The sequence below is a fragment of the Cajanus cajan genome, chromosome 3 (genome assembly GCF_000230855.2).
Source record: "Cajanus cajan strain Asha chromosome 3, NIPB_CcT2T_4, whole genome shotgun sequence".
Lineage (NCBI taxonomy): Eukaryota > Viridiplantae > Streptophyta > Magnoliopsida > Fabales > Fabaceae > Cajanus > Cajanus cajan.
In genome coordinates, this window is record NC_138519.1 from 27,253,738 (window position 1) to 27,279,235 (window position 25,498).

The 25,498-nt window shown below is 31.4% G+C and overlaps 2 protein-coding genes across 2 annotated transcripts; one reads left to right on the forward strand and one right to left on the reverse strand.

The window, feature by feature from the left end:
- The first annotated feature begins 6,873 nt into the window (after positions 1-6,873).
- Positions 6,874-12,259, forward strand: LOC109816676 (S-adenosyl-L-methionine-dependent methyltransferases superfamily protein). Its single transcript, XM_020381757.3, has 7 exons — positions 6,874-7,127; positions 7,211-7,272; positions 9,618-9,751; positions 10,020-10,162; positions 11,211-11,282; positions 11,663-11,770; positions 11,849-12,259. The coding sequence occupies exons 1-7, from the start codon at positions 7,070-7,072 to the stop codon at positions 12,025-12,027; spliced, it is 756 nt and encodes a 251-aa protein (XP_020237346.1). The 5' UTR covers positions 6,874-7,069; the 3' UTR covers positions 12,028-12,259.
- A 139-nt stretch (positions 12,260-12,398) lies between these two features.
- Positions 12,399-24,709, reverse strand: LOC109796452 (uncharacterized). The gene is made up of 5 exons (XM_083070752.1): positions 23,136-24,709; positions 14,663-17,955; positions 13,861-14,589; positions 13,619-13,719; positions 12,399-13,506 (listed from the first exon to the last, which is right to left on the reverse strand). The coding sequence occupies exons 3-5, from the start codon at positions 14,149-14,151 to the stop codon at positions 13,380-13,382; spliced, it is 519 nt and encodes a 172-aa protein (XP_082926878.1). The 5' UTR covers positions 14,152-14,589; positions 14,663-17,955; positions 23,136-24,709; the 3' UTR covers positions 12,399-13,379.
- Between the last annotated feature and the right edge of the window lie 789 nt (positions 24,710-25,498).

Genomic DNA, 25,498 nt, shown 5'->3' on the forward strand with positions numbered 1-25,498 from the left:
GTACCTAGAGACATAAGCAAAGTATGCCTTCTAGATAAAGCATCAGCTACAACATTTGATTTTCCTTTCTTGAATTTAATAATATATGGAAATTGTTCAAGGAACTCTAACCATTTGGCATGCCTCTTATTTAACTTACCTTGACCTCTTAAATATTTAAGTGAATCATGGTCACTATGGATGACAAACTCTTTGGACACAAGGTAGTGTTCCCAAGTTTGTAAGGCTCTAACCAATGCATACAACTCCTTGTCATAGGTAGGGTAATTGAGGGAGGCACCTTTTAGTTTTTCACTAAAATATGCAATGGGATGTCCTCCTTGCAATAACACAGCTCCTATGCCAACTCCTGATGCATCACATTCTAGCTCAAAAGTCTTTTCAAAATTTGGTAGAGCTAAAATGGGTGCATTAGTAAGTTGATCCTTAAGAAGTTGAAATGCTTGGTCATGCTTTGAAGTCCATTCAAATAACACATCTTTTTTGACAAGCTCATTCAATGGTGAAGCAATGCTAGAGAAGTTAGGCACAAATCTTCTATAAAAACTTGCTAATCCATGAAAACTCCTAACTTCACTAACATTTTTAGGCTTTGGCCACTCTTGAATGACTTTGATTTTCTCGGGGTCCACACGAACCCCTTTTTTGCTTACTATGAACCCTAGGAAAACCACATGATCCACACAAAAAGTACATTTTTCAAAATTTGCAAATAAGTAGTTTTGCCTAAGGATCATCAAAACTTCTCTAAGATGTCCTATATGATCATCTTGAGACCGACTATAGATTAAGATGTCATCAAAATAAACAACAACAAATTTACCTATACACTCTCTCAAGACATGATTCATAAGCCTCATGAATGTACTTGGTGCATTAGTTAAACCAAAAGGCATAACAAGCCACTCATACAATCCAAATTTGGTCTTAAAAGCAGTTTTCCACTCATCACCCTCTTTGATTCTTATTTGGTGATAACCACTTTTAAGATCAATTTTAGAAAATATAATAGCATCATGTAATTCATCAAGCATATCATCAAGTCTAGGGATTGGGTGCTTGTACTTGATTGTGATATTGTTAATAGCCCTACAATCACTACACATTCTCCATTTTCCATCTTTCTTGGGCACTAACAATACAGGCACAACACAGGGACTCAAACTCTTTTGCACCCACCCTTTATCCAATAATTCTTGAACTTGGTTCTCTATCTCCTTAGTTTCTTGGGGATTTGTCCTATAGGCTGGTCTATTGGGTAGACTAGCCCCAAGCACAAAATCAATTTGATGTTCTATACCCCTAAAAGGAGGAAGGCCCTCTGGACCATCACTAGGGAATATATCATCAAATTCTTTTAATAATTGAAAAACTTGAGGAGGTAAAGAACTAGGCTCAATGCTTAAATTATGACAATGAAGCATACCTCTACAAAGAAGAATGTAAGAAGGTTTTTCAACAATTAAAGTTTGTTTTAAAAATTCTTGTTGAATTCCTTCTATTGGAAGATGTTTCTCTTCCTTATTCTTCTTTGAAGACTTATGCTTTTTTTCCTTTTTTTTTTAATCAAGTTTGTTTTTTCTTCTTCTCTTTTCATTTTCATTTGTACTTGATCCTCTATCACTTGTGAAGGAGACAAAGGATGAACTACAAACTTCTTTTCTTTATGAGTGAAAGTAATTTCATTGGTAAGGCCATTGTGCATGGTTTTCTTGTCAAATTGCCATGGCCTTCCCAACAAAATATGGCAAGCCTCCATTGGAACTATGTCACAAACCACTTGATCTTCATAGTTACCAATAGAGAACTTGACTTTCACTTTTTTATCAACATTGATATCCCCATCTTCATTAATCCAATGAAGTTGATATGGTTTCGGATGGGGAATAGGAGTAAGACCAAGCTTCTCCACCAACCTTGTGCTACAACAATTGCAACAAGACCCACTATCCACAATGAGATAACAAGCATTATCAAAAATTTTACACCTTGTGTGGAAAATATTCTCTCTTTGTGAAAGGTGAGACTCATGAGGTTGGCTTCCTAGAAGCCTTCTAATCATTAGAAGTTGACCATCACAAGGATATGAACTTTCAATTGGATGGTCTTCCTCACTTGTTTCATTATCACTTGAAGTAGTGGAACTAGATTCATCAACACTACTATAAACGTCTTGCCCTTTCAAAATCATCACCTTTTTAGTGGGGCATTGAGAAGCTATATGGCCTCTCCCAAGACATTTAAAGCATTTGATGTCACTAGTCTTACCACTAGAAGTGACAACATTTTCATTTTTCTCTTTTTCATTTTCTAGACCTTTGCCAAATTTCTTAGAGGAATCATATTGACCCTCCCTCTTGTAGTCTTTCTTGATATAAAAGCTAGATTGAGTTTTGCCTTTAAAAGAGCTTTTTCTAAAATTTTGTTGTTCCACCCTTATACAAAGTTGGACCAAATCATCAAGGTCCCTATAAGAGAGTAACTAAACTCTATCTCTTAGGTCAAAATTTAGACCACTCAAAAATCTAACAGTGGTCAACCTTTCTTCTTCCCTAATCCCAGCCCTCATAAGATACAACTTCATTTTCTGTCTATACTCCTCCACACTCATGTTCTTTTGTTGGAGTCTTTGGAGCTTATCCATAAGCTCCCTACTATAATAAGAAGGAATGCGCCTTCTTCTCATAGCACTCCTTAATTCATTCCAATAAGTAACGGGAGGATCATTGTGAAGTCTTCTCTCTCTTTCCAAGGATGTCCACCAATACATAGCTTGTCCTTGGAAAGCTAAGGTGGCCAAGGGAACTTTTCTTTCCTCACCTACTTGATGACAAGTGAAGATTTGCTCCACTTTCATCTCCCAATCCAAGTAGGCGTCCACATTTTCTTTTCCATGAAAGTAAGGGAGATCAACCCTTGATTCCCTCACTTTTGGTTCCTTAATGACTCTCCTAGGTTTAGGTTGGTAGTATGCATCCATATTCAAACTACCATCATATTCTTGGCTTTGAGAGTCATTGGAACTCTTAGTGGAACTTTTAGAAGAACTTTTTTGACTTTTGTTTTTATGTAATTTTTTTAAGAGTTTTTCTTCTCGTTGCTTAATCTTTTGTATCTCTTCCTCTAAAGCAATAAGTTGTACTTCTCTTTGAACCTTTTCTTTTTGTTTTTGAAGTACCTCTTCATGCTTCCAAAGTTTTAGTGCTTCAACCTCCTTGATAATTCTTTTAAAACTTTTAGGAGTTTCAAAGTCACTACTACTTTGAGAATGATGACTCATGATTAAGCAATAAGAATTTATATGCTATGCAAAAAGTTATAAAATGTTTTTGTAATTTTCTAGGAATGAAAATAGCACTTGGAAGTCTAAGTGTACAAGTTGAACTATCAAGGGAGGTGAGCTACAAAGAGCCACTTAATAACCAAGCATTTTCAAGCGGAAATCACTAAACTCCTTTGTGGTACTTCCAATTCCCCAAAACTTTTCACAAAAATTTTGTATGCTTTTCACAATTTGTTTATTTTTTGAGACTAAACTAAACGTGAGCAAATAAAACTACACAATTCTAGACGAATTAGGGCAGCAAAGTAAACACAAATATGAACAAGAAACTTAAAAGAAGCAAGATTAAGTAGCTAGTCGTATAACCCTAAGTGGAAGCTTGAAACATATGAAATTTCCAAGCCACTTCCACTAGTACTACACGTGAGAAGGCTATCAAGGAGTTAGATATACCTGACCAGCTTCTTAATACTCCCTCCAAGCTTTACAAATTGGTTTAAAATACAAGAGATTTTGCAAAAATTTAAACTAGCCTAGAAAGCAATAAATGACGGCTTTAGTGACCAAGCTAGTGACGGATTTGTTGTCCAATTTTCTAAAACTTGTTTAAGTGTTTTACTCCGTCACCAACTCTCCAATAAAGAAGCTCCTGGACCTGCACAATAAACACAACAAAAGAGGTTAATGGAGGCTCCTCACAAGGTGAAAGGAATGGTCACTCAAGTGAAGGAAATTTAGGAAAAGTTTGGTCACTAAATTAGGTCAAATTTTGTGGTATTAGTGTCCAAAACTTTCCTACTCTTTGTTGAGTCAATGCTTGATCCTTAAGCAAGGATTTGAGGCCACTTCCAGCACAGGAATTTTAAGGAAAGAAAACAAGACAAGCAATAAAAGCACAATTTGAAAAGCTTATACCAAAAATGAAGATTAATATGTATATATGACAAGACTCAAAGAGGTTCAACAAGTAAAACTGAAAAATAAGACTCCAAATAAAGCTAGCACTCAGTTAGGAAGGTTCCTAGATAGGTACTAGAGTAGATGAACAATACAAAAAAATTTTGAAAGCAATTGGATAAGTATAGAACAAGTAGTAGTCAAAACAAGCCAAGGAATCAAGTATTTTTTTTGTCAATGTACACCTCTCGGCTTTTTCAATTTAAATTGCTTTTTCTATTTTTTTAATTCTTTCTTTTTCTATATTCAAATTAAGATTCCAGAGAAGGTATTTGCCTTTTGTTTCAATTTTTTTATGATTCCAAGCTATAAAAACCGAGACTACAAGTTAACCAAAAATTCAAGTGAAAATGATGAAACTAGTGCACTAGTTTTTAGGTTTTGTGTTTGGATTCCTTTTGTACTCTTTTCTTTTGAACTTTTGCAACTTAGGCTCTATTTTTATCTCTGTTTTCAGCCTCTTAATTCTTTTTTTTTTATTTATAAAATTTGAATCCACAAAGTTAGTGCACTAGAAGTAGGATTAAACACTTGAGATTTTAGGTAACACAAATTTTCTTAAGATTTTTCAATGGAAAGTAATTTGAAAACTTAAGTACATAATGGAAACCTAACTCTAAAGAAATTTGCTAGAACTAGTAGCAAATTATGAACACAATAAGGCAAAAGAAAAAGCACAAATAGGTAGGCACAATAGAACACAAACCGAGAGCAACAAATGATGAACAATGCACTCAAAAACAAAATTAGGTCAACATGCTATTCAAGGAATTCTTAAACATATAAGGACTAAACAAACATTCTAAGACAAAACATGGATTCAAAACCAAAATCTAATACAATGCATGGAGTCCAATCACGGACACATACTGGAATGGAGAGACTCAAAGAAATTCAAAATAAGCACAAGCTAATAGGTCCTAAACATGTTGATTGTGGAAGAAAATTCAAAAACAATCAACCAATGGATTTATGGAACAAAATGTGATTCAAAACATATAGATCCGAAAAGAAACTCAATCAAGACAATTAGAACACAAAGACACACTAGAACACAAGAAGAAACAGACTCAAAAAGTGAAACAACTTATCTCCTTGAAGACCTTGCTCTTGATACAAAAAATGATAGAAGAAGTAGAAGAAGTGAAGAATGGACTCCTCCTTAGCTCCTCCTAAGCACGGATCTTCTTTAAAGGAGAAAGGTCCAAAGTGTTGCACACTTTAGAAGGATGAGAACTCTCGGATTGAAGAGGCTTAAGCCTAGAAGGAAGTATCCGAGCTTAACAATCAAAAGATTGCTCACTTCAAAGGGAAGGAAATGAAGGTTTGCTATGGTGTTTGAATGCACTCTTTCTAGTTTTCTCTCAACTTCGGTGACTCTTGAAGAATTGCTGAATATGAAATCAGAAATTCAATATATGTTCAAAAGTGTTTGTACAAGGTGGGAGAGATACATTTATAGGTGAAAACTAGGTCAAAAATTGGCGCCAATCCGTGTAGCTTAGTTGGCGCCAAGTTTGAATTTCAAATTTGAATTTGAAATTCAAACTTAGGCTTAACCAAGAGACAAATCCAGATAGGTACCTCATTCTAATGTCATTTGGGAGTGATTTGGATTGAATTTGAAGCTCACATGGCCGGAACCTCTCCATGCATTCCATGTGACTCAAATTCAATTCAAATTACTTCTAAATGTCATATGAATGAACCCTAATGCACCTATTAATGTATACTTCATATAAACCTAATCTATTGACCGAAATACATTGGCCTAAGAAATATAATGAATAGGAAAAATTACAAGAAGAAAAATGAGCCTAATATTGGGTATCAAAAGCCCAAAGCCTAAGAAGCCCAACTATAAGCCCAAGAACATAAACCCTAAACTATGGTCAAAATACAAGACCAAAATCAACGTAATTTCCTATACTAATAAAATGCAATAAAACATGGTGTTTAATCAAGTAAGGTCCATGTGAGAAGCACCCTAGGCCCACCAAGCCCACTAAGCTCTGAAGCAGACAAATCTTCAAGTAATCTCCTGGCCATAGCTCTAGTGGTTGGGCCTTTGGCCCATGCTCTTCCATCAGCTTCACCATAGAAGCTTTCTAGTTTGTTGTTTCATTTATAATTTATGTTAGATATGAATTAATTTATATAATTACAATTATTATAGTTATATAATATATAATTACTATTAATTATTATCTATAATCTATAACAATGTATAAAAATAATAACATATGTTAACATACACAAAATTTAAATTATTGTACCTTTATATTTTCAAACTACCATCTCTTACTATCTTTCTAAACTATTAGGGTTAGTCTAGTGGTTCAGTGGGAAAGGGTTGAAGTAGTTAGAAACATGAGAACCTAGGTTCAATCTTCATTGCCACCATCTTTGTAATTTTTCTTATTTTTTTTAAAAAAAAATCTCTTACTATCCTTCTCTCTCATTTGTCTTTTTTATTTAATTTCTATTTTTTTTTTTACTTTCAATAAGTTTCTAAGTAATCATCTATTTAATTATTATTTTTATTTATTTTTATATAGTTACTTCCAATAAATTACTAGTTATAAAATAAAATAAAATAATTTTTGATATATTTTTCAAAAAAAATAATTATTCCCTGAGCAAAAGGAATCGCACACCGTGCCACCAAGTCATGGCAAAACACGCCGCACCTGTGCAATCCCACTGCCATGCCCAAAACTCCAAAACGAAATCACTAACAACAGAAAAGTGACTAAGCAGCCAAAGAGTAATCTAGTTAGCTTCACCAGCTTTTCAATTTCATGTTCCATCACTAATCGCCACCTACAAATGGATATAGCTATCTTCTCTCCATCATCCCTCTTCTCCGAAGATGAAATTGCTACTCGTAATCTCTCTCTCTCGTTATCTTCTTCTATTAGCTTCTTAATCCATTTCTACGTTGTGGGACAATTTGGGTTTTGAATGCAGGTGAGGAAAATGCAGACACTGAGGAGAGCTATGTCGAGAGGAAGCACCAGTTTCCTGGGATGGTAAAGTTTCCACCTTTAATAGATGTTTAAGCAGATTTCTTCATGTGGGTTTGTTCTGGGGACTGTCAGTTTCAGGTTCGTATTATGTTCAAAGTTTTAGTTTAGTTGGGGTATTGTTGAAGGGTTTGGATAAAGTACCGTGCACTTTAGGAAGGGGATGTTGCAATTGAGAGGGATGTTTATGTTTTGTTTTTATTGGGTTGGTTGCTATGAGAGTCTTGTTGCTAGAGCAGCTGTGAGCTTGTAATGGTGCTGGTAGAGTTGCTTCAATGGGAATGCTATTTGATGTGTTGGAAGGTTCAAAACTTGAGCTGAAGTGTTTTACCGTTTGGAAGAGGAAAATATTGAAAACTAGTGAATGATGAATAATATTGTTGAGTATATAGGAAATGGAGATGTTCTGACGATGTAGGGTCTCTTTAGTCTTAGAAAGAAACTATTTCTTTTAGGAAGATCTTAGTGTCATACTGTTTTTTTTTGGAAATCCACCCATTGTTTAAGCAAGTTTGGGATGAAAACAAGCGAAGTAAAGATTAATATTCACTTGGTTTGTTGCCTAGGAGGAGTCAGGCTTGGTGTGCAAGTTCAAATGATCTCTCTAGGGTTTAAAACAGTCTCATCTATTTTGATACGATAAGTTTAGTACTATTTTGCAGGAATTTGATATAATGTGAAGTGAAGCTCATTATTTAGTTTTTTCATTGACATACATTTTGAAGGTACATTTATTTGGTGGTTTATGTGGTGATATAGTTATGAGTTATTACATATGATGACCACGAGGGAATATTTGAATTGATGAAGTATTTGTATTTGTTTTCCACTTCCAACCAAACCAAAGACCTGGGAAAACTAAAATACTTCCTTGGTCTTGAGGTGGCTTACTCATGGAACAGCATTGTGATTATACAAAGAAAATATGCTTTGGATTTATTGGAGGAAATTGGTATCATAAGTTGTAAACCCATTGATACTCCCAATGGATCCAAACAGCAAATTATTGCCAGATCAGAGGCTTTATTCCAATCCTGGCAGGTATTGGAAGTTTGTTGGGAAGCAAAACTATATTACAGTATGTAGACCCGGAAAACTTTTTCCTGCAGTAAGTGTGGTGAGTTTGTGTTATCATCTTGTGGTGATCACAGAAATACACTGATTTTTATGATGTGTTAAAAATGCCTTGGGTCAAGGAATGTTATATTAAAGACAAAGGAAATACACTTGTGTGGTGGGGTATTCAGACACAAACCGGGCTGATTCCCTCATTGATAGGCGATCTACTAGTACAGAATATTGTCTTTGTTGGTGGAAATCTCATACCCTGGAAAAGTAAGAAGCAAAATATTGTTGCTCAATCTAGTGCAGAGGTTGAGTATTGAGTTTGAGCTATGGCAATGGCTACTTGTGAACTTAAATGGGTAATGCAGTTACTTTGTTAGTTGAAGTTTGATAGCATTGATAAAATAAAACTGTACTCTGATGATCAAGCTACGCTTCATATTCCATCTAACCTAGTCTTTCATGAAAGAATCAAGCATATAGAGATTGATTGTCAATTTTGTCACTTTGTCAGGGAGAAATTTCTCTCTATGGAAATTGTTTTTGAGTTTGTCAATTCTAGTGATCATCTTAAGATGTTCTTACAAAGTCTCATAGTCTTTGACTTCCTCAGATTCAATTCATCTATAACAAGTTTGGTGCATTTGCATATGATTTATATGCTCCAACTTGTGGAAGATTGTCAAAAAGTATCTCCCATTCAGGGAAATATCTTTTGTTTAGGGACTGTATCAGTATTATGTGTATTTTGATTTATTTGTAAATCTTGTTAACATAATATAGCTTGTTGTGGTTATTTTCCTCGAGCAATTCAGCAAAACCATTTGTAAATCTTGTCTCAGTTGCAAATGAGGGGGCATGGATGGTGACCCAACACTGTAGAATTCACCCTAGATTAGTCAAAGGATTAGTGCGCTGCCTGCCTATGATGTGCATATTTGATATGTATATCAGATATGTTACACATTTGATACAGCAATACAATTATTCTAAAAGTATAAAGGATATGATACGTATAAAACACATATCTAAATCTGCATAAAAATATGTGGGCCAGCCTGCATGAGCGCCATGGCTGTTGAGCATCATGGAATGTTAAGATTCTCTTCCAAACTAAGCTTAACTCTCAAATTGGATATTGATTATTTCCAAACTAGAACCTACATATCTTGATAGGACTTAAAACATTTCCAAACTTATTTAATTATGTCCATGTTTGAGGTTTTTTTAGCATTAACTTGTAATGTACTGGTCTGAGTTGCTCTACTCCATTATCTTTTATGCAGGAGTTGATTATCCGAGAATTTTCCTTTCATCAACTAAATGCTAATTTACTCTGGCCAGGGACATTTGCATTTGCAGAATGGTTAGTTCAGCACAGGTCATGCATTGAAGGACGGCGTGCCATTGAGCTGGGGAGGTACTTGTACATTAATTTATTGGTCTAAGATATAGTTATTTGCAAAGCATAGAAGTTTTACTCAAAATTTTCTTACTGAAGGGATCTTAACTTGATCCTATGATTGCATCCAGCTGCACATATATCAATAATCACTCTCGGTTTCTGTGACTACCAGACTTAAGTCACTTAACTGCATTTCTTATGGGAGTGTATTACCATGTCTGTAGATCTCCACATTGCAGAAAATTGATTTCTTTTTCCTTGCTCATGTGGTATCCAATTTCAGTGGCACAGGTGCTTTGGCCATATTTCTTCGGAAATCATATAATCTTGATATTACAACTTCAGACTATGATGATCAAGAAATAGAGAAGAACATAGCTCATAACTGCAGGGCAAATGAAATACCTGTCATTCCTCACATAAAACGTGAGTCTTCTTTCAATTGACCTAGTTGTCTTATGCTTCTTAGTTAGCTGTTGAGATGGGTATCAAAGTGGTGATACTCTGTTTTCTGGCTAGTTAGTTTAGTTTCCCTTATGGTTGTACTTCAAAACCTTTTATGACATAAAACAATTTTGTATTTGAGCCTTATCATTGCTTAGTTAACAAAACTTGCTGCCTTTGATTTAATCTGCTTGCTTTATGTTATTGTCTCCTACATGTGGATGATTAGTACTTTACATTTAGATACATCAACAATGCATCAGGTAAAATGGGTTACTTCATGAAAACATTGGCAATGCTCAAGTTGTTGCCTATTCTAATACTGTTTGGGCAGATTCATCATCAGATTGAAGATCATTTCAGGGTTTTGTGTGTTTGTTGGAGATAATTTCTTGGGTGATTAAGAAACTAAACATAGTTGCTAGTTTCTATGTGGACGCAAGTGTCGTGCGTTGGTGGCAGTAACTTGTGAACTTGCATGGTTAAAATATTGCTTTTGTAGCTCAAGTTGGGAGTCGTTAAAGGAAATTAAACTGATTTTTGACAACCAAGCTGCAAACATATTGCTTTTAACCCAATCTTTCTTATGAGAACCGTAAACATAGTGATTAACTGTCATTTTGTCAGAGAAAATGTTTTATCTGACAAGATTACTACTGGTGTTGTCAACTCTGATAACTACTTTGTTGATTTATTTATAATTCCATTAGAGGGCCTTGGGCTGACTTCATTTGTAGCATTTGTAGCAAGCTTGCCTCATGTGACATATATGCTCTTACTTGAGGGGGAGGTTAGAAATAAGGACATGTATGATGAGTTGTTGGAAATAAGCACATGATGGTTAGTAGTATTAGCTGTTACTGACTAGTAGGTGATTATAATTAATATTATACCTAATGTAAATATATGCATATGTAAACTTATTAATCTCACGTATTTAATTCTACATCATTTTACATGTTCTTTATATTACTTTTGATTCTGTTATTAATTTTTCTATTGCAAATACTAATTGTGCTTGTATTTTCAGACACCTGGGGAGACAAATTTCCAAATTCTGAACCTGACTGGGACCTGATTATTGCAAGTGATATCTTATTGTGTAAGATTATTATCTTTTTACTAACTTGGTTATCCAACCCCCTCCCCCTCTTTTTTATTTTTTATTTTTAAAACTGAATATTAGTTCATTGTCACTAATGAAATATATCAATTAAGGAATAGCCTGCCGTTGCTACTGGTTTGTAAACCAGTAAAATTACCAGTATATCTTTAACACTGAATATTTGTTGTACATGTAGCATTACTCCTTGTCAATTACCAGACAAGTTTCCTGATCATGCTCTGGGAAATGTTTTAATTTGTGTTTCTGATCTCCTCTTATGATTTTTTTTCTCTCTTGATTTTCTTTCATTGAGAAAGAGAGATTATTACATATTGAAGCAGTCCCTTGTATCTGTCTCAAATCTTAAACGTTTGCAGATGTAAAACAGTATGCAAATTTGATACAGACCATTTCCTTTCTTCTCAAATGTTATAAGCCCCGAGATAGGAGAGAAACATCTCCAACTGACAATGATGAGAAAGACGGTATAGTGCCAGAGACCCCTTTAACTAACACGCTTGAGCTACTCAAGGTTGCATCTTTACTGAATCTTGTGTTGACAGGAGATGTAGTGTTGCCACGGCCAGCCTTTCTAATGAGCTGGAGACGCAGAATTGGGAAGGAAGATGAATTGCTTTTCTTCAATGGTTGTGAGAAAGCTGGTCTAAATGTGAAGCATTTTGGTTCACGTGTATATTGCATCAATCTCATAGAAAATGAGATATCAGAAACAAAAACTTGATTAATGAAATTGGTATTCAAGCATGCATGGGGGAGAATGAAGTCTAAATTGGAAGTTTTGTCCATTAATAGAGTTTCTTCTAGTCATAGCTATAGCTTCTGTAGATTAATTTGCAGCTCCTAGTTGAACTTTTCATCAATTTGAGCTTTGAGACTAACTATGATACAATTTCTTTGACTTGTTTTATTTCTTGTTAGTTTTTACATCACCGGATTTCATTTCTTGGTTTTGATTGTCACCATTAAGATCATGTTTTATTTTCTTGTGAGTTGTTACATCACTGAAATTCAAATCTCTGTTTGGTTGTTAAGATATCATGATGTAACCTTACAGAGATATTTTTGGTCTAGTATAAGTTGTCACTGAAATTCAAAAAACGTAGAATCCACTTATTGCTATCCAAGTTGGTTTCTAACATCAACCCAAAATTGTAAGGCATGTGGAGCCTATAAGGGTTGGTATGATGTACCATTTTTTTTGAAGTTGTTACTAACTTGACCATTAATTTCGGTATCTTTGCGCAAATAACTATTGTGGCTTTGTTTTTGCCGAAGACGACAAAGCTGGTATGTTAGCCATATTTGTGTGATATTATTATCTTTAGAGAGTTTGACCCGCAAATTTTGCATTCATTTCGAAGTGGACGTGAGGGGTACGGATATGATGAGCCTAATGGTGTGTTTGGATAAAGTATTTTAATGAGGTAATTCATTTTTTTAAAGAAATTAAAATACTTTACTCTAATTTATGTTGTTTGGATAAGTTATTTTAAAAAGAATTTTAAATCTCTCATTTTATGAAGCATTTCAATTAACTAAAATTAATAGAATTTGAAATTCCACCAAAAAGAGAAGAATTTGAAATTCCTTGTCTCAGTCACGCACGCGTCTCTCACGTTCGCGGATGGGTCTCTCACGTTCGGGGTTGGCTCTCTCACTCTCACACTTGCGATTTGGCTTTTCGCTCTCACACTCGTGATCATCTCTAGCGGTTCTTTCTCTTTTCCGATTCACGTTCTCTTGCTCGCTCGATTTCTCCATTTCTGATCTTGATCTCGATTTCTTGCTCGCTCGTACTCGTCATTCTTTTGCGATTTTCGTTCTCCCGCATGCTCATAATCTAGATTTTCCTCTTGCTCATGATTGTTTAACTTACAATCCTTGATTTCTCCATTTGCTCAGGTTAGTTTTTCTTCTCTTTCAATTTTAGGGTTATATTTTAGTTCTTATTGAATTTGTATTAATCTAGGGTTTTATTTGCAGTTCCATGTTTGATTTCAATAAATTCATACATTGATTCATTTGTCACCAATTATTATTTCTCTGTTTTGTTATGATATTTGTCTGCAAATGTCACTGCATTATCAAAGCAAGCAGGTTGAGGAGGTTACCAGTAGAACTTCCATTAATTGTTCCTTCAGTCTCTCTAGAGGTACAATGCAAAACTTGGTTTGTTATGTGTTTTTCCAGTAGTTTTATCCTGATAGAAAATATGCATGACATAAACATAAAAAAAAAAAAAAAGATTCACTATGTAAAATATACGCATATTATCACCAAGAAGATATTTGGTTTGGGTAATGTGTGTTAACCTTTCTTGAAGAAATTTACTTTGTGGCTCAGTATCTGACTTTCTGAAAATGTTCTTATGTCCTGAAAAAGTATTGATTTCATTCCCCTCCAATTCCAAGTCCTGATAATAATTTTTTGTAAGTTATAAGTACACTGAGATGAAAGTATCACTTCTAAACTAGTTTCTACTGATTATTTTTAGTTGTGAAAAGGGGATGGATTACTGGGAACAAAGTATATTATACAATAAATTATATACGACCTTGACACCTTCTAGCTTTGATGGACATATTGCTTGCTCATTAGCTAGGCCAGCTGAGTTTGTTAGTGATATTTCCAGCATATTATCTGACTGTTTAGAAAGTTGATCTGAGCAAGACATGACATTCTGAGAAATTGAAGCGCTTGAGGATTTTACATCAGGAAAGTTATCAAAATTTAAGGATTCAACAAAACATAAATTTAAACTTGGTGGACCAAACTCCGCAGTGGTGGTGGTATCATTCAAAAATGTCCAACCACTCCAGTCAAGGGGTGAAACATCATCCTGCATTGACAAGAAGAAATTACAGAATTTAAATCCCAAACAAGAAAATTCATTTAAATCTTATAATTTTTTTAATAAAAGAAGAAATTTTGTAATGAAGAGAAGAAACTATAAAAACAAAGAAAAAACTAATAGAACAGAACTTCCTATCACTCAACATACTTGCGAGTGAAACCCCATCAAAAGGGTCACATGTTGTTTTAGGCCAAACACCTAATCTTTTTCACAATTCACAAATCCAAGCTAACCTTTGTTCACATTAGAGGTAGCAACATCAAATCATACTTGAACATTTTCAAATACATGAATAGAATCACATGTAACTCCTCTCCCTTCCCTCTTAGTAGGGATCAAACCACATTCCTCCTCCTGATTTTTCTTCTCTACCTTCCACAATGAAAAAAACGGATGTATTTTCAGTCCTGCATACACCCTAGAATCTTCCTGATACAAAAAATACATAAAAAGAATCACATTACAATCATGCAGCAAGTAAAGGACACATTAGAAAACTTACATGAAATATAAACACAACACACAGATAAGTTATCTACGATTGTCCTTGTCCTGATCCACTTTTGTCCATATTTAGAAACACAATAAGCATCTGTGGTTCCTCTACCATCTCTTGTTTTCATTGGCATTAGCCCTTGTGCGCTTATTATCCCAACTTCCAGAACAACTACAATAGATACACGCATTTCATCATTGTAATACTTAACAGAACAACTGGATATTACAATCCACTTAGTAATAAGAGTTACGCTGTACAGGGTCTCAACTCTCAAGAATAATAATGGGTGGACTTTGTAACTGGATAGTTTTTCTATTCAACGGAATTTTTTTATTTAAGAATGACTTTAAACAAACATACCGGGACTCGTTGAGTACTTATATATTTATATGTGCACTTTGTTTATTTGTAAAATCAATGAAAAATATTATTTAAAAATTTGGTTGCACATAAATAATTAGGAGCAAGTATCTTTTAATATCCCTGACAGCTTAAAGTAGTCAACTAGCGTATTAATTTGTTTTCAGTTAATATGATATCATTTATTAATTACCTATCATTGCTAATATTTGTATATTGAACTATTATGAATTTATATGTAATTTGATTGGTTTTGCAAGTTAACTTTCTAATTTTTTCATGTACTTTGTATGTTTCAGGTTTGGAGCTTTTATGTATTCCATGAATACTTAGATGTTACAGGTCAGTTGCTTTATAAATTTTATAATTAGCTTGCATAATTGTTGTTCATGGATAATATATAATTTGATTATATATGCTAAAAATGATCCATATATATATGAAAAGATTTTGTTGTTTTATACTTCTTGCAATGAGAGTTATTCTAGTATATGTTATATCTTTCGATTCTTACTCTCTTAACTATATTATTTGTTTAATTTTTTTTGGTTATCCTTTGTCCCTAGAAGCTGTCTCAATCTGGTTACAAAGACAAAATGATTTTGAATATTTGAAGAATGAAGATGAACATTTAGTCCTGTTTTTCTTGGATTTTACCTTCCTTTTTCCCTCTCTTCATCTTGGTTGTTTTGAAGTTGTGATCTTGATATAGCATGGTAACAAGATTGTATCTTGGTTTTTTTGTAGGCTTTGCTTCTATGAGGAGTTGAAAATCTTTGGTCATGAAGTTGTAACCTTGATATCTTTAACAAACTATCTTTTATTTTTGTTTTTTTTAATATGAATATAAAGTACATTTGGAATTTCATTACTGTTTAGTTTAAATTCGTATGGGATATTGTGGTTTTGAACCACCTATACTCAAAGTTTAAGATTCTTATTATTTTTTTCTTAGTTCAAAATGGAATCATTTCATATCAAGAATTAACGTGCATTAATTATTTTACGGATGTTAATGGTATTTTGAAGCTTTTAAATATATTGTGAATTTAATTTTTTTTTTAAAATTATAAAGAAAAAATTGATCAAATATAACGTCTAGTACTATTTTTGAATTAATTAAAATTTTCTAATATTAAAATTTTCAATTATTAAATATATTTTAATAAAATTTATTATTAAAACTTTAATTTTTTAATAAATATTTAAAAATGAAATTTTGCTAAGTAGAAATTGAAATACTCTATCCAAACAAGAGAATTGAAATACAAGATATTGAAAAATGCTATATCCAAACAAAATATTTGAAAAAGGAAAGAAATTCAATTGAGAGTAATTCAAATACTTAGTAATTGAAATTCCTTGAATTTTAGAAATGACTTATCCAAACACAACATAAAGAAATTTTGGTACGGAAGTAAAAGACTACCTTTGTGTTGAAGAAAATAAAAACAAGTACCTGTCCATTTTGCTTTCCAAAACCAGGATCTTCCTGATTTATTGGTCTAAGGTTTTTTAATTTTTTTTCAGAGGCTAAAATATTGCAATTAGTTTTTAGTAAATTTTTTTCACCAAGTTAATATTTTAAAATGCAAATTGTAATTGAATTTTCATCTTAAATTACCATTTTAGTTTTTCAAATGAAGGAACTTAATAATTATCTATTTTAAATGACTAATTTAATAAAAATAACTCTCAGAAAACTAATAAATGATTTTAAAAGGATTAATTTGACAGCACTTATTTACTTATTTATAAAATCATTGTTTTCATATCCTAATATCAACTAAATGTGGATGCATTATTAACGAGTTTTTGAAAAAAAATTCAATAATATTGTTCAATCTTTTTTTAAATTAAAATGCATCAGCATAGTGTCATTCAATCACAATATGTCATGTATAATAATTACTTTTAAATTTATTTATATTAATGTTATTGGTTAATAATATATAATTTTGGCAAATGATGTGTAAAAATTAAATTCTTTATTTTCATTTTTTCTGAATTTTCTCTACCTAAGCATATACCAATCTTTAACGGTTAAAAAAATGCGGTTATTCTACTTGAGAATTAATTTTGCATACATTTTATATGAATTTCATCTTAAATTTATTATCTTCATTGTTAAGGAAATATAATTAAATCACTGTAGATATAGATATGACAAAGATGGTCAGCAATCTTCTCTGATTCAATCAAATGAGAGAAATATTTTATTGGGTAAAGTAGATTACATCTATATTGGGAAGTGCTATACGTGCACAAAATAGACGAAACAACTATATATTTTTTTGAACTATGTATTACTTATCTCTAACTTTATGTAGAATTATTTATAATTTTACATTTGTGTACAATTTAATACTCTGCATAAACACTCTGGTCATTCTATTTATTTATTTTTAAATAATTGTCCTTAATTCTATATATATTCCTCCATCTGCACCCTGATGAAGGACTTGATCTATATGAATATATATACTCTGACCGACCAATGTTCTTTTGAATTTGGCGAATGTTTTAGAGCCTTTTGCCATACACTGAATCACTCCGAAGTGCACAACAAGGGCCTCTAATTAAAATTTAAAATGATATAATTATTTATAAAGTCGAAAACTCTTGGATCACTACTAATTGAACTCAACGTCATCGAGTGTCTCATAGTTAAAATTTACAAGTAATGTAAACCTATTAGAACGGCTGCCACCAGTGTTTATTGAAAGCTCTCCACAAAGATTTTTTGGTTAAATCTATTTTCAAACAATTTTACATAAAAATTATTTTATATTCACTGACAAATATATGAAATTATCTACCTCTAATCCATTCCTGCTCGAGGAAATCACTTGCTTCACTTGAGACGTTTCTCTTTGAAGTTTGAACACTCTTGACTAGTCCATATCTTAAGATCAACCCTCAAGGGACAACACTCCCTTAAATACAAAAGAAAACTCAAACTTTGATTCACTTTCAGTAATGAGGATAATAACACAAATCTAACACTCTTTTTCTCAACCAATAATTCTTAACAACGATCCAATTCTAATTCTTTTCTCTTGGCTCTCTCTCTCTTAATTTTCTTTCTCTTGATTTTGTTTAGTGAAAATCTCTCTTTAAATAGAGAAATCTATATTTAAAAATGTTGGGATGCAAACAAAGTCTCACATCATTCAAACAAGAGGATGAACATGAGTTTATATACATACAATTGTCTTTATTGGTTGAAAGACCTTTTGAGTAGTATCCAAAAGCAAAATCGTGAGACTAGGCTCAAAACGGAGTAACAGACAATATCTTACCAACATGAAAACATGTGTATGTATGTGGTAACCCCTATGCAAGAAAAGTTTTATATATAAAGAGATGTTCAAAACTTCAAATAAAATTATTTAATTTTTAAATTCCTAATGACGTGACAAGTATTACAAAAGATATAGAATTGATTTGAGCAAAAGATTTTTACAGTAGCATGATTATCTGTTGATGAGATTTTATAGTCTCTCTTCCATAAATTTTAAATAAGTCCACAGGTCTTTAAACAAAAACAAAAGCAAAAAAATATTTAAGTTCTTCATCCATGTATTTTATTTATCGGTCCATAAGGTTTTAAAAGCATACTAATTCTTATTTTCTGATGGTTTTAAGTTGTCAAAAACTAATTTTGGGATTTTATTTAATTTAGATCCAATTAAAAAAGAGCCGTTTAAGAATATACTTAAAAATTCTCAAATAATTTAGGGACTAATAGCTTAATAACTTTTATAATTATTACTTTTTAAATCAAATTAAAGAGAATTTTTTATTCATGAATGATATAAAATCTCTTAGACATCACATCATAATTAAGTTGAAATATAATACAAATTGAATTTCACAAAATTGGCTATCAAACAAAATTGAGCATTTCAACGATCAATTCCAATTACGTAAGCATTCCTTTCTAAAGCGACCGAACGATACACGAATTATTTAGAATACGCCATAACTCATAAGATAGAAGAAAAAAAAAGAAAAAGAAAAGTTATATATAGTGATTGAGTTATCTAGTGAGACAATTATAGATCAAGATATATAGCTTCGAATGGAAAAGAGGAAGCTTCGCAGAAGCTGCGAAGGCATTGAGAAACACACGTATGTGGGGGCATGCTATCTCTTGTAGGTGAAAACTTAATTAATGTGACTGTTGGGTCGATTGTTGAGTGGTTTAGGGTTTCTATGTAGCAGATTGGGATATATACGAGTGCAACTGTTTCCAGATGATGTGTTTTTGGAGGGAAGTGGTAATGTGATGAATATGTGAAGTTGAAATGAGGAGTTTGAGAAGATAGGGAATTCTGAAACGTTGATAAGGACAGCAACAAAAGGACACTGATGTTATTTGTCTCTGATTAGCATGTGACTATGTGAGGGGTCTTGAGACTTTGCCTTCATGATAGAGATATGTGTGCAAACGACATAAAATGTTTATGAAGATGTGGCTAGAATGGAACCATGATTTTCCACCATATAAAATTTGTTGGACATTGTGTTTGTGCTCTCACCTGATGATATGATATGATATTTATGGGCTTCGTTTCATGGGGGTGAAATTGATTTTTGGTGGGATATTTTCAAATGTATATTCTACTAATTAAGTCACTTCATAATCACTCTAAAGAAGGAAAAATTCTATAAGATGTTATATTATGTATGAAAAAAATGTGATTAACATAAGAGAATTTACTAAAAAATGATCGGTGAAATTTTCTAATTATCTAAAAAATTAACGTGAAAGAAGAACTTTTATTTCTTCTTCTCCCGTAGGTGTGTATGAAAAATTTTATCCGAATAAACTTTACGTAACCTTGTATATATGGATTCGATAAGAACTAATAAGCATACGACACCGGAGCTCAATGATGGTCCCAACAAGAAAATCATTAATATTAGAATGACACTAGTACTGATGAGGACCTTAGACCATAGTTTTAAAAACCGGACCGGTCATCGAACCGGTTAAGGTATTGAGTCAGTGGGTCAAAGGTTGAACCGGTAGGTCACTGGTTGAACCGCATGACTCGATTTTTATTTATTTTTATTAAAAAATATTCATATTAAATATATTTATACTTATAAATTTTAATAAATTCATATCTTATTTTAAATTTAAATTTTTCTATCTTATTTAAAATTATTTTTATTTTTATTTTGTAAAAAAAATACATAAAAAAGTTACATGTTAAACAATATATTAATACAAATTAAAATATAAATAATATGTACATATATAAAATGCTTGCAATTAATATCACAAAATAATATATGTAATATTTACATAGATATTAAATTATTAAATATATAATTTAAAATTAATAATATACTATAAAAGTTATTTAAGTTGTATATATTGCAAACAAATATATTAGAACAAGTAGTCATTGTTATATTTAATAAGACTCCTTGTTTTTTCATTAAGAGATTCAATTTTTATTATTATTTTTGTGATTTATGGTCCCTTAAAAAATTAAAAAAAAAAAAAAGTGGTTGAACCGGTTTGACCCACCGGTTCACCGGTTGAACCGGAAAATTGACCGATTCAATCCGGTTTGAAACGGGTCGACTGCATAACCGATCCAACTTCAGATTCGGACCGACTAGACCACCGGTTCCCGGTCTAACCGGTCCGACCGGCCGGATCGATCCGGGTTTTAAAATACTGCCTTAGACCATATCGATCACATGTCCCTTGAATTGCCCTAGATCATGACATTCAAGTAATTAGAGTTTATTAGGGGACTTGGATTATCCCCAGAAGTTGCATGGTACATTGAAGAGAGAGAAAGGCACAAAGTTGAACTGGGACTTAGTGCAAATAAGATGGCCCTGTATCTTTTTCTCTACTCATTACAGTTAGTCACCGGAGACAGATCATGAGATGAAGATTAAATCATGGTGAGCATTTTATTTACTAAATAGCATTTTCCATATCTAAGTCTCTGCATGTATTGAGACTGTAAAAAAAAAACAATTAAAATATGAGAAATTCTACAGTATTCACTATAATTGTGGGGTACCGGAACGGTTATTTTATTTTTATTTTTTTTATAATTACTTGTTTTATTTTTATTTTAATATAATATTTTTAATAATTTTTCTGTATCTTTATATTATTTTTATTTTTTTAATTTATATATTAATATAACATCTATTATAATTAAAAAGTTTAATATTAATATTTTTTTAATATGTTTTAATTTTTTTTGGTGATAACTTTTTTAAATTTATAGTATAAATTAGTTTTTCTGTTATATTTTTTTTTAATGTTTTTATAATATTATTATAATTTTTTGTTTTTAATTTTTTAATTTGGTCAAATATAAATAAAATTTATTATAAAAATTGACTTTTTGATTATTTTGTTTTGAATTAGTCTTTTTAATTGATTTATTTTATATAAAATTTTAATTTAAAATTTATGTTATTTTAAATTTATTTTTTAAAATTTATTTGTTTACATAATGTGATGTACTAAAACCCTTCAGTATTCATGGGTACGGTAGTAGTTCCCTTAAAATATATATTGTAAATGAAGATTATATATATATATATATATATATATATATATATATATATATATATATATATATATATATATATATATATATATGAGGAATGTTAATATATTCCCGCCTATTTTTAGTAGAAGTATGTTAGCAACCTACACAAATTTTAGGACAAAAAAATCACTCATTTCTTTTGATTTTGTTAATTTGTATAAAAGATTATAGTAATTTAATTTAATTTTAAATGAAAATAAAATATTTTCTCTCTCTTATTAACTTCATTTTCTCCAATTCATTTCTCTCTCTTATTAAATTTCTTCTCTAACTCATTTCTCTTTCCTATTAAATTCTTTCTTTAACTTATTTATCTTTCTTCTATTAAATTCTTTCTTTAACTCATTTCTCTCTCATCTCTCATGATGTCTCCCCCTTCTCTCTGAAAAATAAATAAATTGGAGAATAAAATTAATAAGAGAGAAAAAGTATTTTATTTTTATTTAAAATTAAATTAAATTACTATAATATTCTTTGTACGAATTAACCAAATAAAAAAAATGAGTAATTTTTTTGTCCTAAAATTTTGGTGTAAGTTGCTAACATACTCCCACTAAAAAATAGGTGAGAATATATTAACATTCCCCTATATATATATATATATTATATATATATATATATATATATATATATATATATATATATATATATAATATTTTGTATGGATGTTACTAAAAGTTTTTATATGGAAATAGAGCCAATCTTTCCGATAAAACATTGTGATAATAAATAATCATAAAAGTCAATACATTATTTTTTTTAAGTTAAAATTAGAAACATCAATATTTAAATATAAGACTGTTCATATAATCATTATATAAGTTCTCACGTATAATCACTAATTAATTTTGACAATTGATCTATGATTGTAATATATATATATATATATATATATATATATATAATATTAAATATGAACTTTTATTTTGTGAAAGAGTATTTTTAGAATTTTTTTTCAACGAGAGTTTGTAGAATTTTTTTAATTTTATATTTAATTTAATTTTTATTTAGTATAATTATTTATAAATTAAATAATAATATTTTAAAATAAGTTATCAATACAAATTTTATTATTATATAAATTATTTATCATAAATTTAAAATATAATTTATATATTTAAAAATATTTATGTATATATTTTAAATATAATTTATATATATTTAAATATAATATTTATTTATATATAACCACCATACATATATATTGATCTTTTAGACGAATAAAATAACAAATTAAATCCCACACCTCTCAAAACTACAAATGGTAATATTGATAAGGTAACTCACAATTTAAAGCCTTAATTAAAATATACTTCACTCGACCTTATCTATATGATTAACTAACATCCTAAAAACAATACAATTCCAAAGAAATAATCTTCTCCTAACACAACATATATGCCAAAAAACGATTTTTTGTTTTTAAAAATACATGCATATGGTACTTCTTATACCTACTTGTATAAACTCAAACAGAACTTTAACTAGAACACGTAAAAGGAATACAAAGGCATTACCTCCTTAAGTAAAGAGTAGTGAAGCAAACGATTGCTCATCTTGCTTTCTCTGCCAAAACTCATCAACAAATTCTTGTGCAACTGGGATATCTATATATGCAATACATATATATAGGTAGATAAAGAGCAAAGGAAATTTCTTACTACTTTCCCACCTTCTGTACTTCGATATGATATTTAGCACCATTGTACAAAAAAGATGGTGATTTTTATGCAAAGGGACACTTGCAAGAGTACAAAAGCGCACCGAATTGGTGGAAACGCCTTTATTGGCTTAACAAAATAGCAAATGACCCTCTCATCTTAAACTAATTTAAGTTAACCATTCAAAGTTGACTTGAGGGTTTATAATTGCTCATCTTCTCTTGTATTATATTATTAGTTGATGTATAATTTTTAATATATCTTTCACATAAATAAATAAACATCTAGATCAAACGTGATATTTTTATATAGAACTAAATAACAATCTAATAATGATAGTGTGTTTGGTAATTATTATGGACGTGATTTTCCACGTTAAATCCAACACTCCGAGTTATAACTTTTGCATCATGGACGTGAATTTATTTGTTGAATCCACGTATTGAACGTGTGTACTCAATAAAATGATAAGTTCAACAATAATCATCGAGAACATTAACAAGCGTGAAACTTCTAATGCAGCTTTTTTACTTTAGAATTGAACATGAAAATTTTAAAATTAAATATAAGTTGTTTAATAATAATAAATGACTCGATAGATTCAATAATGATTATTATGAGATTTTACAAAATCAGTTTATAAAATAAAAAAGTACTTTTATCTATATACAATATTTTAATCATATTCATTACGGATGTAATTGACGTGGAATCCCAACATTGGTTTCAATTTGAGTGAAACAAAACATAAACGAGGACCAGTCGTGCACAATACTAACATAAAAGCAAACTGTTGTGCGACTAAGAATGATGAATCTCCTTTAGATGTTTTTGGTCAGACGCAAATTCGAACCAATTATTATGTCTGGCATTCTCTTGATGCTGCTGGTTTACTTATGTTGTCTAGAACTACCTAATTTCAACGAAAAGTATAATGACTCGCTTGGCCGTTACACTGCAGAACAATATCATGCAAGAATAGAATATATATACATATATCCAGTTTTAGGCTCAACAAGTCAAGTATCTAATATTATCAAAATGTTATACCAAGGTAGCCTACACAAAAGATCAGCTCCAGTCACCACCTGTGATACTATCACTACTCTCTAGCCTATCCCTGCTTTGCTCCCATACATAATATGATTATCACAGTCCAAATTATATGGAAACATGCAAGGGTAAGCTAGTAAAAATAATCAACATATAGATATAAACAACTTATAACTTCAACAATAGAAACAACATTTTCAACAGTTCAACGTTCAACACATAACAACACCCAACTTAATCATAGCTTCACAACATCACAACAGATATGCAACTAAATCAACACAAAATCAACACATCAACAACTTATGCGTCGTCACGCATTTCAACTCGAAGATCTCCTAAAACGTGGTGAGTAGTCTACGTGGCTAGGTCCTACCGAACCGACACAGAACCTTTTTGGGCTTGCTAGATAAACAACAAATTTGGATAGAAATTCACAACACGATAACGATTTCTTAGGCTTTGCCACTTAAACAAAGAAGTATAGTACTCTATCAGGATAGAACAGTTGGGTTTAGACCTACTACGACATTAACTAGCTTAACTAAGTCACCTATGGGATTAGTCTACCGACTATTCTCCAAATACTACAACCCTCCGATACTCGGTTAGGAACTAAGTTCCCAACTTCGTACTTTACTCATATTGGCCCTTATAATCGGTATAACTCGGCTTGGCCCCTATACCGTGGTCGCTTCATACACGTGTGCCTCGACCTTGTCCACACACGGGACCAACTAAGTCCTAGAGGAGAACAACACATCATCCACTCCAAGGGACAACTTTTCAATGAGGGTTTCTCAACAAACTAGGCTCTCAGAGCACCACAATTATCTCAATCCACACAATGGGATGAACAACTTTGAAAACATCTCCGCTAGTCCTAGTGATCAACAACTTATCATCACAGCACGATCAACACAGTTTTCAACTCATCATCTCAGTCAACTTTTAACTTGAACAACATAGTTTATCAGCACAACAACTCATCAACACTGTTTAACAACACATTTTAACAACACAACATCTCATTTCAACTTTAAACAACACAATTATCATCTCATCAGCTCAACTATCAACTCAACATCTCAATTCATAATTTATAACTCAACCATGACAAATTAATCTCTTTTCAACACAAAGTACAACATACAACTCTCATCTAA